This window comes from Carettochelys insculpta, chromosome 9 (genome assembly GCF_033958435.1).
Source record: "Carettochelys insculpta isolate YL-2023 chromosome 9, ASM3395843v1, whole genome shotgun sequence".
NCBI lineage: Eukaryota > Metazoa > Chordata > Testudines > Carettochelyidae > Carettochelys > Carettochelys insculpta.
Window position 1 is genome coordinate 38,733,674 of NC_134145.1, and position 17,893 is coordinate 38,751,566.

General features: G+C 44.4%; 1 protein-coding gene across 3 annotated transcripts in view; it reads right to left on the reverse strand.

Moving 5' to 3' along the window:
• Positions 1 to 1,999: 1,999 nt before the first annotated feature.
• DBT (dihydrolipoamide branched chain transacylase E2) overlaps positions 2,000 to 17,893 on the reverse strand; it is a 28,863-nt gene continuing 12,969 nt past the window's right edge. For 2 of the 3 annotated variants that reach the window (XM_075002481.1, XM_075002484.1), the window contains 7 exons: positions 11,277 to 11,404; positions 9,897 to 10,140; positions 8,211 to 8,377; positions 6,649 to 6,726; positions 5,322 to 5,513; positions 5,055 to 5,126; positions 2,000 to 3,769 (listed from right to left, as the gene is read on the reverse strand). In XM_075002481.1, the coding sequence (XP_074858582.1) occupies positions 3,602 to 3,769; positions 5,055 to 5,126; positions 5,322 to 5,513; positions 6,649 to 6,726; positions 8,211 to 8,377; positions 9,897 to 10,140; positions 11,277 to 11,404 (1,049 nt within the window). In that variant the 3' untranslated portion in view covers positions 2,000 to 3,601. Of the gene's footprint in view, positions 3,770 to 4,264; positions 4,359 to 5,054; positions 5,127 to 5,321; positions 5,514 to 6,648; positions 6,727 to 8,210; positions 8,378 to 9,896; positions 10,141 to 11,276; positions 11,405 to 17,893 lie in introns of all 3 variants that reach the window. The other variant, XM_075002482.1, reaches the window with a different exon arrangement.

Consider the following 17,893-nt stretch of genomic DNA (forward strand, 5'->3'; position numbering starts at 1 on the left):
CTTGCTGGGACCTCAGGAAACTTCACCACACGCATGATAAGTAGTCGTCTGGCTAACTAAAATCATCCTGGATTACAGATGTTGCCAGCTGAGGGAGTACCAGACTAGAGAGGATCATGCTGTAGTAAATTTAAATATTTGCGAAATTCCCTGACACTTTGCAATGCAGTGCTTTCTCTTCATAGTGAAATCTAGAGTACTGCTGAACAGCAATAGTACTGAACCAAGAATTTCACTCTGCATCTGACTGTAAAAGGAAGCATTTGAGTTGTTTTGTTTTTGCTGGTTCTTTTTTTCACAATCTTAATGTAAATATCTTTCATAATGGCCCATATTGTCATCCTTGCTGGACAAACCTGCACATGAAACTGAGTTTTACCTTGCAGGGTTTTCTCCAATATGACCAATCATGGGAGCTAGGATTAGAACAGGCGGTGCATGGTCCTCTAAAATGATGGCTGTGTTGAAATTAGGGTGAATCACAGGACAGTCAGCTATCTGATGACCATCTGCTATTCCCAAGGCAGTATAGTTCTCTCAGGAGAGCTTTGCTACTCGCTGGAACCAGGGGACTCTCACTCTCGGAATAGGGATGCTCATAAGTTAAGAGAAAACCAGTGTAAGACCACTATGACAAGAACAATTCTATGTTAGGCTTCACAATTCCAGTGAAAATAAATGGATGAGATGCTGTGGGGACTGGTAGCAGCCCACTCCGCTCCCTTTTCAATGAAAAATCACATCAGCTCAGAGCATCTGCACAGAGCTTTCCATAGGATTGGCAGACAGGGGAGCTTGCATAGGAGATATTTCTGTCCCTCCCTTCTAAACTCCTACTAAAGCAGTACTTGACTGGTCTTCTCTTTACATGACAAGTCCATCTGATAAATATTAAAGGTGACCTTTCAGGGAAGTAGGATTTGTCTCTGTCCTCCTCCCCCAAAAGAACCAGGCCACAGTCTCATGGTTCCCCCAAGATCTGAGCACATCTGAGACATGGCCTCTTGAAAGCTCTGTCCCCATAGAGATCCTGTACCTCTGAGTTGGCTGAGGGGCCACCTCCTCGAAAGCACAATCCCAACCACTGGCATCCCTAAGACTCCTGTAAAGTGTAATCTCTGCACTGATTCCTAATAGGTTTAACTTGAAGCAAATTATGCACCCAGTCTCCAGCCCGGCACTTCTTGCCCACAGCACATTTTATTCTGTTTCCCAAAAGACGGCTATCTACAGAAGGGGAAAGTAATCACAGATCATTGCTTTAAAGAGAATCAGTAAAACTACGTCCTCCTGACTGACACTGTCCACAAGAGTGTCATTTGCGAAGACTGTTTTTGTAATGTGAATTCATGACCACTGCATCAAATTCTCATCAAGTGACAATGATTTTCTCTCACTACCAACCTGGGCCAGATTAGAATTGGTTAGCTGTGAAAAGGCTCCGTAATCCACCACCAGTCCCCTGATCCCTGTTAATTTCCCCAAAGGCTCTTTATAAAGAGACCAACTGCATTCATGTTTCAGTTCTCTAAGATTTTTTTTCCAATCTGGTTATTTAAAATGTCTCTTAAATACCCAATTTCCTTCCTGATTTAATCAACTACTCAGATTATTAGAGATGACTGCAGAAGATAGACTCTCTATTTTGTTAAGGATTTGACTGACAAAAATATAAATCTTGCTCCCTTTGCTGGCAGAGTCATTTAAGCTGATGTTTTCAAGACAGCTATATTGTATCATTCTTTCAGCCCTTCAAGCTGGTTCTCATCTCTGGTCATAAATTTGCACATGCATCATTTGGATTGCAGCCCTTACAGCAACACAACAAATAAGGGAGTCATCGTTAGTCTGTTTCCTTTGATAAGTCTCAAGAGAGAGAGATTTTAAGCATTGCTTCTTTGTGGTATCTAACATGAATTATAAAGTTGATTCTCTTGTTCAGGACTGTCTGCATGAAATTCCCATATAAAACATTCCAAAACCACAAAAGTTGTAGTGATATCAGTTTTATTAATAGAAAAATCATATTTAAACTTATAATCTCTTACACTCCAAAAGCTAATGCAGATAAAAACCATTGTTCTTGAATAGGAACATGAGTTGCAGTTTGCATTTCTGGTGTATGTCCTCTTCCCACAGCGTAAGAGTTTCTTTCTCACCCTCTTAGCAGTTAGCACAAGATTGGTGCTCTAGTCTTAGGTTTCTTGTATTGTCCCCCCTTTCTTCTCATGGTCCCTCAGTTACATCTTCTGGCTTACTTTAGATCTGCTCAACACAAGGCCTTACCCACAAAATATTGAGACAGATGAGCCCTCCAGAAAGAAGATGTATCTCTAATTAAATGTCCATTCTGACTTTCCCAAATTATTTGGTCACGATTGTTTTTCTTGCATTATTTTTGCCATTTGAAGTTCTCTGGACAGCGTGTACATACACAGTAGTTTTTCTTTGCATTTTATTCACACTCTCCATTTTTGTAGCTTAAAACATGTATGTTATTTGTCCTGGGGGGTGCTAACCTGAATCCTACTGACTGTCGGCACTGCACATTAGTTTAAATAGGATTCATCTAATTCTTACGCTCTGTTTACACAAATGCTATTTCATATCAAATATTGATCTGTCATACAACAGAATAAACAGCATCTGTCATATACAAAATGATGACAGTCTTTTAGAGCATATTTAAGCTGTTTGGCAGGTTATGGTATAATTATACCATAAAAACCATAAAAAACCATAACAATGGTTTTTATGGTATAATTATAAGCAATGGTGGTAAGCAATTATTTATTTAGTGATGCAATATCTAGTCATGACATCTGTTTGTGGGCTGCTGCTTTCTAGAAAAAAAAGTATAAAAAGAGTACGTAAACAATTCTACATACTTTCAGTACACCAGTCTGGTGTAAACAGAGTTGTCACGTACCAGTAAATATTCTGAAACGGTGTGGGAAGTACATTTTTTGGGATAACATCAACTTCCATTGTCACTTGATACTGAGTACCTGTGGTAAGAGCTTTCTATATGTAAGAGGACCTCAGGAAAAGTCAGCACCATTTAACAATAAAAAGTCCACTGGACGTTTTTAAAGATAAGCATAAAGACATTTTATTTGGACATGATTTCTGCATAATTTCTCACAGGAACTTGGAAATATTCCTTTAGATTTGTTAAAATAAACTCCTATTTTCAACAAGGAATAATTGTGATGTAACTTCCCTTCTACCCATAATAAGCAGTTTCATAGTACTGCAGACATGTAGATAATTGTCCTTCAGTAATGCCAGCTGAGTGGCCATCATCATGTATTATCAAAGTCAGGCAACTATACACTTCCCCCATCACATTTAGAAATAACACCATGACCTATTAAGTATGACAGCCTCTTGTAGAATAAATTACAGAACTACTTATTTTCACTAAAAAGAATGGAACAGGCTATCAATAGACTTAGACGTGCTCTCGAGACCTTTTAATCACATAATATAATTATATAATAAGAGAAGTACTAAAAGGTATATGCTAGCATAGCTAGCTTTTATAATTATTCAGTTTAATCCCCAAAAGTTTAAGGATGTATTCTGGCATTAGTCTTCTTTATTTAAGATCTAGCACCATGGAAGCAGGATTCTCCAAATAGGACTTCCACAAATTAGAAAATTGAGCCATTGTCGCTCCATCAATAATTCTGTGATCGGCTGACCAGCTCACATTCATTATTTGTGCTTTAAATACTTCCCCTTTATCATTAAATCGTGGAAGAACCTAGAAATAAGAGAAGGGAAGAAAAAAGGAAGCCATTGAAATAGAAACAATTCAATTATGATACTAAATAATTGCTAAAGTAGCTATGGAGTAGAAATTCAATTGAGAGTATATAGATTTCTCCTTAATTGTTTTTGCAGTGGGTCTTGAAACAGAATTACCACCCACCACTCCTAAGCCATGCTGTTTGAGTTTATCACCATTCCTCCCGTACTCCAAGTTATCCTGCTAGACCAGAGGTCCCAAAACAGTATGACACAAGGTTAAGGAGGAATGTGATCCTGAAAAGACTGGAGATCACTGTGTTAGATAGTTGATTGAACCTTTGGTGACGATGTGACACACCCCTTCCAAAACTTCCCTAAAAGCTCAAAAAAACATAGGGACATACATGAAAAGCGTTATCTGCTAAATTATGTATGGGTAGAGTCTGTTTTGGTTTTTTTGCTTGACTACACTAATAAATGTACTTATCTGAATTCATTGAGTTCTTACATAGACTTAAATCTTGGGATCACAAAACAAAACAAATATCCAAAGCAATTTGTTTCAAGACTTCTCCTGGTTTGAAAATCTGCAAATGTTCTTTCTGAAAAAAATGGTATGGCCCTATTATAAAACATCAAGAAATAACAGATCTTTTTTTCTTCTTTTATATCTATAAGTGAATACGTAAAATAAAAGCATCAGGAGGTGAATATAATGGGCTTATGGTAGACAGTCCTGAGTCAGAGACAAAAGACTTTCGTTCACTATTTTCAAATTTTATAATGTGCTGTGCTTAGCCTTTTAAATGTTATAAGAACATTGTAAGATTTCATTAACATCACTTACATGGTGTCCTCCTTCCACATAATGTAGAAAAAGTGGTTACAGTAAGAACTACATGAAAGCTAAGACAGATGAACACCAGATTTATGAATTGACACACCTCAGTTGGAACCAGAGGTATTCAATCAGGCAGCAGTATAAACAAAACCCCCCAAAACAATAAATATAATACAATACTGTGTTAGAGAGTGTTAAAAAAAAGAATTAAAAAAATAATTTAACAAGGTAAGAAAACTGTTTCTGTGCCTGTTTCATATAAATTAACATAGTTAAAAGCAGCATTTTTCTGCTCTATAGTAAAGTTCAAAGCTATATTACACTAATGTTCAGTTGTAAACTTTTGGAAGAACAATCATAAAGTTTTGTTCAGACTTCTAAACCTTCTGTATAGAAGGTAGGTCAAATGCAAAGTTTTCATTGAGCATGGTATTATTATAATACAATATACACTTACCTGTATCTTTCCAAGAGCACCAATGGCTACTTCAGGAGGCAAGATCACAGGTTTGGCATAGGTACCACCAATCTAAAAAGGGAAAGCAAGACTTTTAGCTAAAGAATATTCTTGGAGTGGCCATTTTCAACAGCAGCACATTTCTTGCATGCTACATTGTAGTATTTGTTACAGAAAACACTTTTTTTTTTTACTATTATATATTTATCAGTGTAACAGGCAATAGCTTTTTAAAACCATTTTTAGGTGTAATTTTTTTTAACTTACTGTGCCAATATTGGAGAGTGTGAATGTCCCCCCAGTGAGATCATTTGTTCCCAACTGGGCAGCAGAGCCTAAGGTCTGTAGGCGATTTAATTCAGAAGCAATCTCAAACATGCTACAGACCTGCACATTTTTCACATTAGGGACAATCAAGCCTTGTTCTGTGTCCATAGCAATTCCAATGTTGTGAGAAGCCTACAACATATGCAGTTACAATGCAATAAGTTTCACTAAACAGCCATAAATTATATGTTCATTAATGAGAAAAAAGGAAATATGAATAAGCTTTATTTTAAATAAACTGAAGTGCTACAATACAACTGTTAGTGTGTCCACTAAGGAAGTTTTTCTTTAGAATAAACCATGCTGTGCATATTTGAATTTTTTAAACACTAGTCTCTTTGGTAACTCCATACAATTCTGGAACAACAAAGGCATCCTCCAAACTGTTTTTGGGGAACTTAATCAGGAAACTTAGGATCCTGAGTTCAATATTCCCTTAGAAATAAGAATTCTTTATTCTATTAAGTCTGTGCACACATAACAATAAAAACTGGTAGCCAAGTTGGCAATCTCAGCAGTGAGAACATGCATTTCAAGGAAACAGAGCCAGAACTGCCCTTTCATTTTCTGAAGTGATTCAGAAAGAGGAGGTCTGAGAGATGCTGGGCTAAGATAGCACATGGGAAGTTTGCATTGCTGCCACCTGTGACATATGAGTTCTGTAAATACAGAAGTTCAGTCTTCAGGACCATCAACCCAGTATTTTCCAAAAGCAAAAAATAAATCTATGCAAAAAATGTATTTTACAGAGCCCTGACCACAGACTCCCCATATTTTCTATGTTGCATATCAGACTTGCTTTCTGTCATACCTAGAAAATGTTCCCTCTCCCTTAAAAGTGACTTACATAAAACATCAGGGTTTACAGAATGGTATCACCATTGACACAGTAACAAAACATTTCTACCCCTACATCTTTATGGATTACGGTTTAGGACTGCTTGGCCCCTTGTTAAAAAAAAGAACAAGATAGTAGGTTGCTAATATGCTACAGTGGCATGTAAGCCTGGTTAGACAGGACTCTATAAATAGCATAAATTGGATTAATCTAACCCTCCCCATTCAGTCTATTTGAATATTAGACATGGGTACTGGTGTATGGATCATTTTCCAACACAGTACTTACGAACTGTTATGGTTTCTACTTTTTTTCCTTTTCCATTTAAGAAGAGTTAATTTACTTCTACTGAAAAAGAGTCCTGATTGTTAGATGTTTGAGGAGCACTAGTTTTTTGGCACAGGAATATTTTCATGAAATTGCACAAACCTTGTATGTGATACTTTGACAGTTTTCATCCACTGAAGCATTAAGAATAGGATAATGCAATAATCCCAGAGAAGCTGCCTGTTAAATAGAAAAACAATATTAACACTAAGAGCTCTCCTAACATTCTTATCACCCAAGGCAGAAAGCAAAGAAGAGGATGGGAGTACCTCAGGCAGTATGTAATATTCAGAATGCAGTCAAGTGTTTAGCTAGGTCAGGGGTCTACAACCAAAACAGCAACAAGAGCTATTTTTTCAAATTCAGTTACAAAATCAGCACTTCAAGAGCTGCAATCATGTGAATACGAGACAGTCCCTAATAAATCACATCAAACCGTACTTTTTGTCACCGCTATTTTAAGAACAATGCTTGTTCCAGTTAGAAAGTTAAGTTACCCCCATCTCCAGGCTCTATCTGCCTCAGCCCTAAAATCTGCCCCCCATCCCCAGGCTTAACCACTCTCAGCCCCAAACTTGCCCCCCGACTCCATCTCCAGAATTAACCTGCCCCTCCCCAACCCCCACTGCTCCACCTGCCTCCTCCTTCTCAGTGTAGCTGTGCAGCTCTCCTGCGGCTCAGCACTTCCCCCACGCGCACTTCCTCCTGCCCTGCCGGCTTTCTCTTCCAGGGCTTCCTGCTGCAGTTGACTTAGTGGCTCCAGAGGCTGCCACCACTTAAACAAAAAAATTAAATTCAGTTGGTTTAACGGTGGGTTTTGTTTTTTGCTTAAGCGGCAGCAGCCTCTGGAGCTGCAAGAGGAGTCAGCAGCAGCAGTGCTCAGAGCCACAAATTGCTCCTTAAAGTCCTGCATGCGGCTCCGGAGCCACAGGTTGCTGACCCCTGTTCTAGGTTAATCTAATTTCTATGTTGAAATACTTTGGAGAGCCATACAAGTACCCAGATAGCTAAAGGAAGAAGTTTACTTTAAACAAGGCTATGTCTGCATGAGAGGCTTTTCTTGGCAAAACTGGGCTTTTGTCGAGAAAAGCCATGGAGCGTCTCCACACAAAATGTGCTTTGTTGATAGTTTGTCGACAAAACCCAGCACATCCTCTGGCAGCTTTATACTCTCCTTGTTCACCACCGCTCTCAACAGTGTTCTGTCAACAAAACATCTGTGTAGATACTCTGGGACCCTTTTGTTGATAGACAGGGCTTCAGTTCACTGGGCTGCCCTGTTTGCAGAGCTTCCAGTCAGCTATTCTGTGGAGAGACGGCCAGCCAGTGTGGCTGCTCTCTGTTGACAGAGCGGATTGCTCTTTCAACCTACTTTTATGTGTAGATACAATCTGTCAACAGAAGTTGTGCTGGGAAATCCCTTCTGACAGTGACTTCAGTCAACAGAGGCTTCTCAGATAGACACAGCCGTAGAGTTTTCACTGAAGACCTAACAGAAGATTTTTGTGTGTTGCCAATTGTAACGAGACGGATAAAATAAAAACAGCTGGACTAAACGAAAAAGCAGAAGAAGAAAAGTGTGTTTTCCTTCCTCCCCACCGTTTTCTTTGTGTCAACAGTCTATACCACCAGGAATCCTGTTGGAAAATGCACCTTTGACTCACCTTTATGAAGAAAGGCATAAAGGAGAGTTTAACTCCACGAGCTTGTGCGAGAGGTTTCAATTCTTCCCTCAATTGAACAAGCTGAGTTAGGTCGATCTCATCACAATAACCGAAGTGAGGAATCTTTAGTGCAGCAGTCATGGTCTTTACCATTGCCTTGTGAAAGCCTGAAAAATAGTCAATAGCTGCTTTTACCAATAAAACCCTTTCAGAAGCTTTAGAGTTAGCCACATTCTAACATTCAATTTTCTTTGAAAAACTATGTATCCTTATTTTGATTTATGATCATTTGTGCTTGGGCACCAAGTAACTTAATTAAGAAAAACGGCTACTAAAATAGCACTTGATACAACTGGACACTCTGACTGTGTCTACACTTGCATTCCTCTTTTAAAAGAGGAATGCAAATGAGGGAAATAGCAAATGCAAATCAGGCACTGATTTACATATTTCATGCTTCATTTCCATAATTTATTTTCAGAAGAGATTCTTTTGAAAGAAAAAGAGGAGTGTAGATGGGGTTCTTTCAAAAATAAACCCCATCTTCAAAAGAATACTTCTTTCTGAAACAAAATAGGAAGATGGGATTTATTTTCAAAAAAGCCCCATCTACACTCTTTTATTCCTTTCAAAAGAATCTCTTCCAAAACGAGATTATGCAAATGAATCATGAGACATGTAAATCAGTGCCTCATTTGCATTTTTGATTTCCTTCATTTGCATTCCTCCTTCAAAAGATGAATGCAAGTGTAGACACAGCCTCTAAGTGAGAGTGTCTTCTCAGTCATGAAGAACAGTAGTTCTGTGTAAACTCAAACGCTTATCTTTCTCACCAACAGAGTACCTCACACCTACCTTTTCTCTTTGTATACAGCTGGAATTTTACCATGACTGTGAAAATACTGAAGTTCCCTTATGCACCTATAGTGAGAAGCCAATTACTTTGATAATAAATGTATACTACTCCAAATGTTTGGAATTATCCCCAAATCCTAGTATTCACCTCCAGATCACTCCTATGGGCTAACCATGTGTGCAAAGCACACAAATGCCTACATCTGTCTTTTAGTCCTCTGTAGCCCCAGTTTTATGAAACTGAGGAAAACACAAAATAATTTGCTGCCCCAGGGCATCTTCTTTTATTTGTGCCCATCTTAGATTAAGAGCTCCACATGGCAAGACTGATCATCACTCAGTAGAATATTATTTAAGTATTAATAAACAATCCTACTCACTGATCCTGCCAATTCATTATACAACGATTTCTATAGGATTAGTATTCACAATACTGTTTGAGGAACTGCAGAGTACACATTTCTAAAATTTTGCACAAAATGTGTTTAGCGGTTCATAATGTGAAGTTAAAAAAACCAGAATTTAAAATAAACAGGAGCAAGCCACAGACCAATACTACTACCAGACAACATGATGAAATCACAGGATGGCACAGAAGAACAACCCTGTCTGACCAACACCTGAAAAATTATTTGCAACTCTTTCTTTCTGCAAACACGCTTACCTTGTCTGATTCTCATTGTCTCAGTACACTGGTGTGACTACAAGATGAAAGCTGGCTCCCCGTCAACGGAATAGGAGAATCAGTGTAAATGTTATAATTCACTGAATAATTATTTAGAAGTTATATCACCTATGAATGCTACCTCATGATTGAGTTTAGGTTTTTACCTGTCAGTGCCTCAGTTTTATCTTTCCCTGAAAACATGACAGGCTTGGAAATGGGTATAGGAATTTTAATTCCTTTGTCCTTTGGAGTGCCTGGCACAGCCTCTGATTTTGGTAATGGTGGGATAATTTCAGGTTTTGGTGATGGAGGTAAAATAGCTCCTGTCTGCTTGGCCAAGTACTTGAGAATGTCTTCTTTAAGGATGCGGTTATCTTTTCCTGTTCCAACAACTTCACTCAGTTTAATCTGAAAAGTAAACAACAAACTACAAAATTTTTGCTATATAGCACAAGTAGAGAAATCACACATTGTAGCTGGATTATAAATATGGAAATGTTGCAAGTACTTGAGTAACACTACTCAGGTTAATATCTTCTTGTCACTTAGTATCTACTCAAACCTTATCTAAGCTGTCTGATAGACCCTCTGTATCCTTAAAATATATACATGCTAGGCTGAATGATGATATAAAACATACCTTTTCTTATAGCAGAAATATTATGTACATGCAATTCACAGCCTCAAACAATGAAACACTCTTCACCTGAAGCAAGCAATTTATTAAAAACTTTTTCCATTCTTGGTGCCTGGCAATTCACCACCAGGCTTCAATAACGCTAGAGTTTTATTACCCTTCCAGGTCACCTCAGACAAATATACAGTAAATGCTCAAGATACGTGCAACCAAGCTGCATATGTCTCGGGTTAACGCAACCGCCGCCCCTGGCAGGAGCACCAGCCGCAAGTCAGGCTGCCATCGTTGACAGGAGCAGGGAAACCACTCCTGTCAGGGGCAGCAGCCTGACTCTTGCCATCCCCTGACTGGAACGGTTTCCTGCTCCTGTCAGGAGCAGCACCACTCCTGTTGGGGCAGCAGCTGCAAGTCAAGCTGCCATCCCTGACAGAAGCAGGGAAGCCACTGCAGTCACAGAAGGCAGCCGGACATGCAGCTGTGCCCCAACAGGAGTGGTTTCCCAGATCCTGGAGTGACAGGGAGCTGGGAGCCAGGTGGATACCTGGCTCCCAGCTCCCCTCCGCTTGCAGAGCCAGGAAACTGGCAAGGGCAGCAGCCTTGGTCAGTTTCTTGACTAAAAGGAGTGGAGAGGAGCCAGGAGCCAGGCTATCCCTGGTTCCCATCTCCCCTCCACTAGCTAGAGCCAAGAAACTAACCAAGGCTGTTGCCCTGGTCAGTTTTCTGGGTCCTGCAAGTGGTGGGGAGATGGGAACCAGGCAGCAACCTGGTTCCCATCTCCCCTCACCTTGCGTGAAAATTTGAGTCACGCGGAGGCTGCAAGAATGCAACCCCCACATTACTCTAGGATTTACCAGACAAGCAATAGATCTAGAACAGCAGAACCTGCTTCGATAGAACACAAGCCTACATTGTTTTCCATGGCAAGGCGACGGACTGCAGGGGTTGCCAATGTTTTGTGCCCTTTTATTTCTTGGTGAGTCTGTTCTTCATGAGACACTGCAGGTGTCTCAACAACATCCTCTTCTGAAGCTACAGCTGAAAATAATATAAAAATTGTTTTACTTTTACATTGCTTAAAGTGGTTTCACTGAAGATTCTAAACTTGCAATATGCCAAGATTAAAATAGAGATACATATATAAAAATACACACACACACAGAGTAACTGTAACTCGTTCAACTTCAGCATCACTGCACAATAGGATGACTGATGACGATGTAATCAGGAAGGGAGGGGCTACCTTCCCAGACAGCAGAGACTGGTTTCAAAAATCCTGACACTTCACCTTGAATAGTCTTGATATAGAATGATCGGTTTGATATTGTATGTGGGTATACGATGCTGAATAGCCTTGTCAGTCTGAGGAAGAGCTCTGTGTAGCTTGAAAAGAGAAGTTACTCACCTGTAGTAACGATGGTTCTTCGAGATGTGTCCCCGTGAGTGCTCCACAATAGGTGTCAGGCTCGCCCAGCGCCGCAGATCGGAAATCTTCCAGCAGTTTCTCCTGGATTGTGCATGCGCCGGCGCACGCCGCCCCCCTGCGCGCCCCCGGCCGCGTGCACGATCCAGTCCCCGCCAGTTCCTTGACCAACCGCCTCGGATGCTCCTGAAAAACACTAGACAGAGATCCGAAGCGGGGAGGATGGGCGGGTGGTGGAGCACCCACGGGGACACATCTCGAAGAACCATCGTTACTACACGTGAGTAACTTCTCTTTCTTCTTCAAGTGGTCCCCATGGGTGCTCCACAATAGGTGACTACCCAGCAGTAACCCAAGTAAGGAGGTGGGAAATCGGTTTATGTGCAGCTTGCCCCCGAGAGGACTGCTGTCGACAGACGGGTATCCTCTTAGAATACCCGATGCAGGGCATAATGCTTGGCGAAGGTGTCATAGGATGACCAGGTTGCCGCTCTACAGATGTCTGTTAACGCGATGCCCTTGAAGAAGGCTGTTGACGCCGCCACTGCCCTGGTGGAGTGAGCCCTGGGCAGGGACAGCAGAGGAGTCTTTCGGAGTTCGAAGCACATTTTTATACAGGATACAATGTGCTTTGAGATTTTCCGGGAAGAGAGACCTTCTCCTTTTGACCTGGGAGCAAGAGAGACTAGAATCCTGTCCGTTTTCCGGAAGGACTTAGTTCTGTCTGTGTAGAAGGCCAACGCCCTCCTCACATCTAGGAGATGCAGGCGTGCCTCCTTGTCGGAGCTGTGAGGCTTCAGGTAAAACGAGGGTAAAACTATTGGCTCGTTAAGATTGGACTCCGAAGAGACTTTTGGAACAAAGGCTGGGTGCAGCCTTAAGGTTACCACTTCCTTTGAGAATACTGTGCAGTGCGGCGTTGCCATCACTGCCGCTAGCTCACTCACCCTGCGGGCTGACGTAGTTGCAAGGAGGAAGGTTGTTTTTATCGTAAGGAGACGTATGGGAACTGTGGCTAATGGGTCAAAAAAAGGTGGACCCGATAGCGTGCTGAGCACCAAGTCCAAATTCCACGATAGTGGAAGCGGTTTCCAAGGGGGGGTACAGATTTACCAGCCCCTTCAAGAACCTGGTAATGATAGGATAGGCGAATACTGTGGGCCCTTCCTCCGTATGCCGAAAGGCTGATATAGCGGCGAGGTGGACCTTTAGCGAGGATAGAGAAAACCCGCCTCTCTTGAGGTCCAATAAGTATTCTAGTATTACAGGTATAGGAACGTCAAGGGGAGCTAACTGCTTGGCGGAACACCAGGCTGTGAATCGAGTCCATTTCTGCTTGTAAGTCCTCCTGGTGGAGGTCCTTTGGCTACATTCCAGGACTTGTTGTGCTCCCTCCGTACATCTGCTCTTTAAGGAGCTGAGCCATGGATTAGCCATGCTTGTAGGTGCAGACCCTGAGGGTGCGGGTGCACTATGGACCCTTGAGCCCGCGTGAGTAAGTCCGGCGCCACCGGTAGAGGGAGCGGTGGGCGGTCCGACATGTGCAGAAGCAAGGGAAACCATTGCTGCCGATCCCAAGCGGGACTATGAGTATCATGCGAGCTCTCTCCCTTCTGGCTTTGTGCAAGACCTTGCGGATAAGCGCTAAAGGGGAAACGTGTAAAGTAGGGAGCCCTTCCATGAAAACATGACCAGGGACTCCCGCCTCACTCCTGCCCTGGAGCAGTACTGGTGACACTTTTTTTTTTTGTACTGGGTGGCAAACAGATCGATCTGGGGAAAAATCCCATGTACGAAAAATGCGAGGGAGCAGATCGGAGCAGATCTGCCATTCGTGCGTGATTGTGAAGCGCCTGCTCAGCTGATCTGCATTCAAGTTGTGAGCGCCCGGCAAGTACGAGGCTTTCAACGTTATGTTATTGGCGATGCACCGATTCCACAATCGGAGTGCTTCTGCACATAGGGCACGGGATCGTGCTCCTCCTTGTCGATTGATGTAGAAACATAGTGGAGGTATTGTCGGTATTGAATCCCGACTACTTTGCCATGTAGGTAATCTCAAAAATGTTTGCAGGCGTTAAACGCTGCTCTGAGCTCCAGTATGGATATGTGCAGTGTGTGTTCCGCAGGGGACCATAGCCCTTGCGTTACCTTGTCGCCGATGTGCGCTCCCCATCCCATGTGGGAGGCGTCGGTCGTAAGAAAAATAGAAATTTGTGGTTGGTGAAAAGGCACCCCCACTAGCAGATTCTCGGGGTTTTCCCACCACGCCAGGGATCTGTGCACCTCTGTTGTGGGCGACACCACCCTGTGGACAGTGTGGGATGCCGGTTTGTAAACGTTCGTCAGCCAATGCTACAGGCTTGACATGTGCAACCTGGCATTCTGTACCACAAACGTTGCTGCCGCCATGTGGCCCAGCAGCCGTAGGCACGTTAAGACCGGCACCGTGGGGCTGTATGTAATGACTTGCACCAGCGAACTGATTGCGCGTAAGCGGGCGTCAGGTAGGTACACCCTTGCTGTGATAGAGTTTATGCGTGCCCCTATGAACTCTATATGTTGTGTGGGTTCGGACTTTGACTTTGCGAGGTTGATGACTAGGCCCAGCAAAGAAACATGCCCGCTGTGACGCGTATCATGAGTGAGACCTCTGCCTTCGAGGTCCCTTTTAGCAGGCAGTCGCCCAGATATGGGAAAAATAAACACCCCCTGTCTGTGCAGGTAGGCTGACACCACTGCCAGGGTTTTGGTAAAGACTCTGGGGGCTGAGGAGAGGCCAAACGGAAGAACCCTGTGCTGGAAGCGCTCCTGGCCGACCGTGAAGCGAAGGAAGCGTCTGTGTGCCGGGTGGATTGTTATATGAAAGTAAGCATCTCTTAAGTCGAGTGCTGCAACCCAGTCTCCATCGTCCAGTGCCGTGAGTATCAAGGCAACTGTGATCATCCGAAAACCGTTGCTTGCGCAAGTAATGGTTGAGGCCCCGAAGATCTAAGATGGGTCTCCAGTGTCCTATTTTCTTCCCTGGTAGGAAGTAGCATGAATAAAAACCTTCCCCTGGAATTATTCCGGCACTCTTTCCACGGCCCTTATGAAGATAAGGTGAGTCACCTTGTGCTTGAGCCTCGCCTCGTGGCAGCGTCCCTGAGGTGAGGCCTGGTGGGAGGCTTCATCGGTGGAAGCGACTGGGAGGGGATCGCATAACCCGTGGCTACGATCTCCAGTACCCATATGTCTGTGGTGATCTTTTGCCATTGGGAGTGGAACAGTCTGAGGCGATGATGGAACATGAGATGAGAGTGGCATTGAGCAAGGGTATTGATAGTGCAGCCCCTGACATACCCATCAAACTTGTTGCCTTTGGGCCTGACCCGAGGGCGTACGGCTTTGTTGAGAATGTCGCCTAGGAGTTCTGTACTGTTGCCACTATTGATAGCGCCCTTGGCCATAGCCCTGTTGATATTGAGCACGCTGTGGTTGTAAGCGTAGAGTCCTTGCTGAGGATAAAATTTTTCCCTCCTGTATGGGGGAGTATAAATGCCCGAGGTTCTAAGTGTAGCTCTCGAGTCCTTACTGGAGTGAGGGACCGAGTCGGTTGAGTCTGCAAACAGCTTTTGTGTATCAAAGGGAAGGTCCACGATCTTCGCCTGTAGGTCCCTCGAGATACCCGACGTCTGGGGCCAGGATTCTCTACGCGTGACCACTGCTGTAGCCGTTGAACGTGCCGCCGTGTCCGCCACATCCAGGGCAATCTGGACTCCCGTCCGCGATGCTGCGTAGCCCTCTTGAACAATCACCGTTAACACCGGCTTTTTATCTTCCGGAAATGGATCCATGAGGGGAGTAAGCCCGGAGTAATTATCAAAATTATGGTTTGCTAGGTGTGCCCATAATTTGCCATTCTCAATAGCAGGATAGGAGAGGAATATACCTTCCTGCCAAACAGCTCTAGCTTCTTAGCATCTTTGTCTGATCCCCTGATTTGTACTGAGAAGCCTTTGACCTCTGCTGGGACGACCCGACCACCAAAGAATTTGGTTGTGGGTGACTGAAGAGGAACTCCATGCCCTTTGCCGGGACGAAGTATTTCTTATCCGCTCTCTTGTTCGTAAGCGGAACAGAGGCCAGAGTCTGCCATATAGTAGTGGCTGACTCCACAATGAAAGCCACCCTTTTAAACAGCTCCTGAAACTGTTTAAGGTCATCTGGGGGAGAGACCTCCCCCGGGGCCATGGCCTCATCTGGGGAGGATGAGGAGGAACCACTAAGGTAAACCTCCCTGAACCCTCGGGTTCCTGCGGTCAATGATACACTTGCTCACTGGAGGATTGTGAAGAAAAGTCTCGGGGTTCTAAAATTAACTCCCCTTGAGACAACTGTGCTTCTGTCCCCGATCGGGAGTGCCCACGGGGGTATTGAGCGGCTGGGGGGAACCTGCCCCTGGGTGCAGGCCTGTGGTTTGTCTGTGTCCAGCATGATAAGGACGACCATGGCAGCATGGGCAAGGGTCCGGGGATGGAGACCTGGACCACTCACGGGGTGTGTACCCCCGATGTCTGGGAGAGCGAGACCTCCGCGACGACACAGATAGAGGTGAAACTGGCTTGTGATAGTACTCCAGGGGATCCACTCCCAGAAATGGTGAAGGTGGCCCAAGCCATGGTGACATTGGTTGGAGGAATGGAGAAGGAGGTTTTTTTTTTTTTTCTGGATGGGCCGGTGGAGACACAGGCCTTCGGTGCGGCGTGTGTATCACAGGGGGAGGGCTTGGCGCTAACAGCAGCGCAGCCCTGTCCAGAGATGGACTGCGGTGCTGGGTTTTTGATGTTGCCTTGCCCCTCCGCTGCGGGGCCGGCACTGCCCCCTTCTGTGCCAGGGATCTTGGCCCCGCTGTCAGTGCCGTGCTTGGCACCGTCAGCTGCGGTGCCGCGCGGGTATCCCCCTCCGGTGCCTGCAGGCTCCATGCCTGGCGCCCCTGCACTGCTGGTGACGTGGGGGTCTGTGCCTCCTGTGGCGGTGCTGCCGGTTCCGGTGCTTGCCTGGCTGACGCTCTAGGCACCGCGTGTGCTGGCTGCTGTATAACCAGAGGCTCAGCCTCTGCCACGTGCGCTGCCGCTTGCCTGAGTATGCGGCTGGTGGCTGTGTGCTCCGCTCGTCCTGCTCGCTGCAAACACACGGCAAGGATTGAGCCAGGGAGAGTTTCCTCCGTTTCTGCACTGAGGGGGTCAGAGAAAAACTGCCCTCCTCTTATGCAACCCAGCGGGCCGTTCTGGGTGAGGCTTCTCCGGCAAATCCGGCTGGAGAGCCTTATCAACAAGAGCATTTTACGCGTCATCGCTCTGTCCTTCCTGGCCCTGGCTGTGAGCTTAGCACAGTGAGAACGCGTCTCGGTAGCCTGTAATTCCCCCAGGCATTGGATGCCTTCGCTGTGCCCCACGGAGGCCGGCATAGCTTCACGGCATGACTCCCGCTTCGTAAAACCTGAAGAGGCCATTGCGGTGAGTCCTTTATTGTTAATAGGGTACTTAGCACTTAATCTGTGCCTTTCCACCCCAAATAGTGATCACCGGCCCACGGCAGCGGGCGGCCTAACTGGCCTTCACGTCTGCTCTTCTCTTCTCCGCTCCTCTCTTTTTCCTTTTTTTTTTGCTGATATTCTCTTTGTCTTTGCTTTCTCTCCTTTTTTTTTTTTTTTTTTTTGTTTAATAACCAAAAACAACAAATTACATGTGGAAAAAAACCACTAAGTAATCTGACTCTGGCCTTAGCCTGAGTGGATTCCGTCTGCAGCCGATGGCGGTTGAGAAGGAACTGGCGGTGACCGGATCGTGCACGTGGCCGGGGGCACGCAGGGGGGCGGCGTGCGCCGGTGCATGCACGATCCAGGAGAAACTGCTGGAAGATTTCCGATCTGCGGCGCCGGGCGAGCTCGACACCTATTGTGGAGCACCCACGGGGACCACTCGAAGAAGAAGCTTATTTCTCTTACCAACAGAAGTTGGTCAGATAAAGATATTACCTTACCCACCTTACTGTCTCTCTGGAACTCATATGGCCTCTGCCATTGTCCAGCACAGGAGTAAACAATGAGGAATCATCAAAGC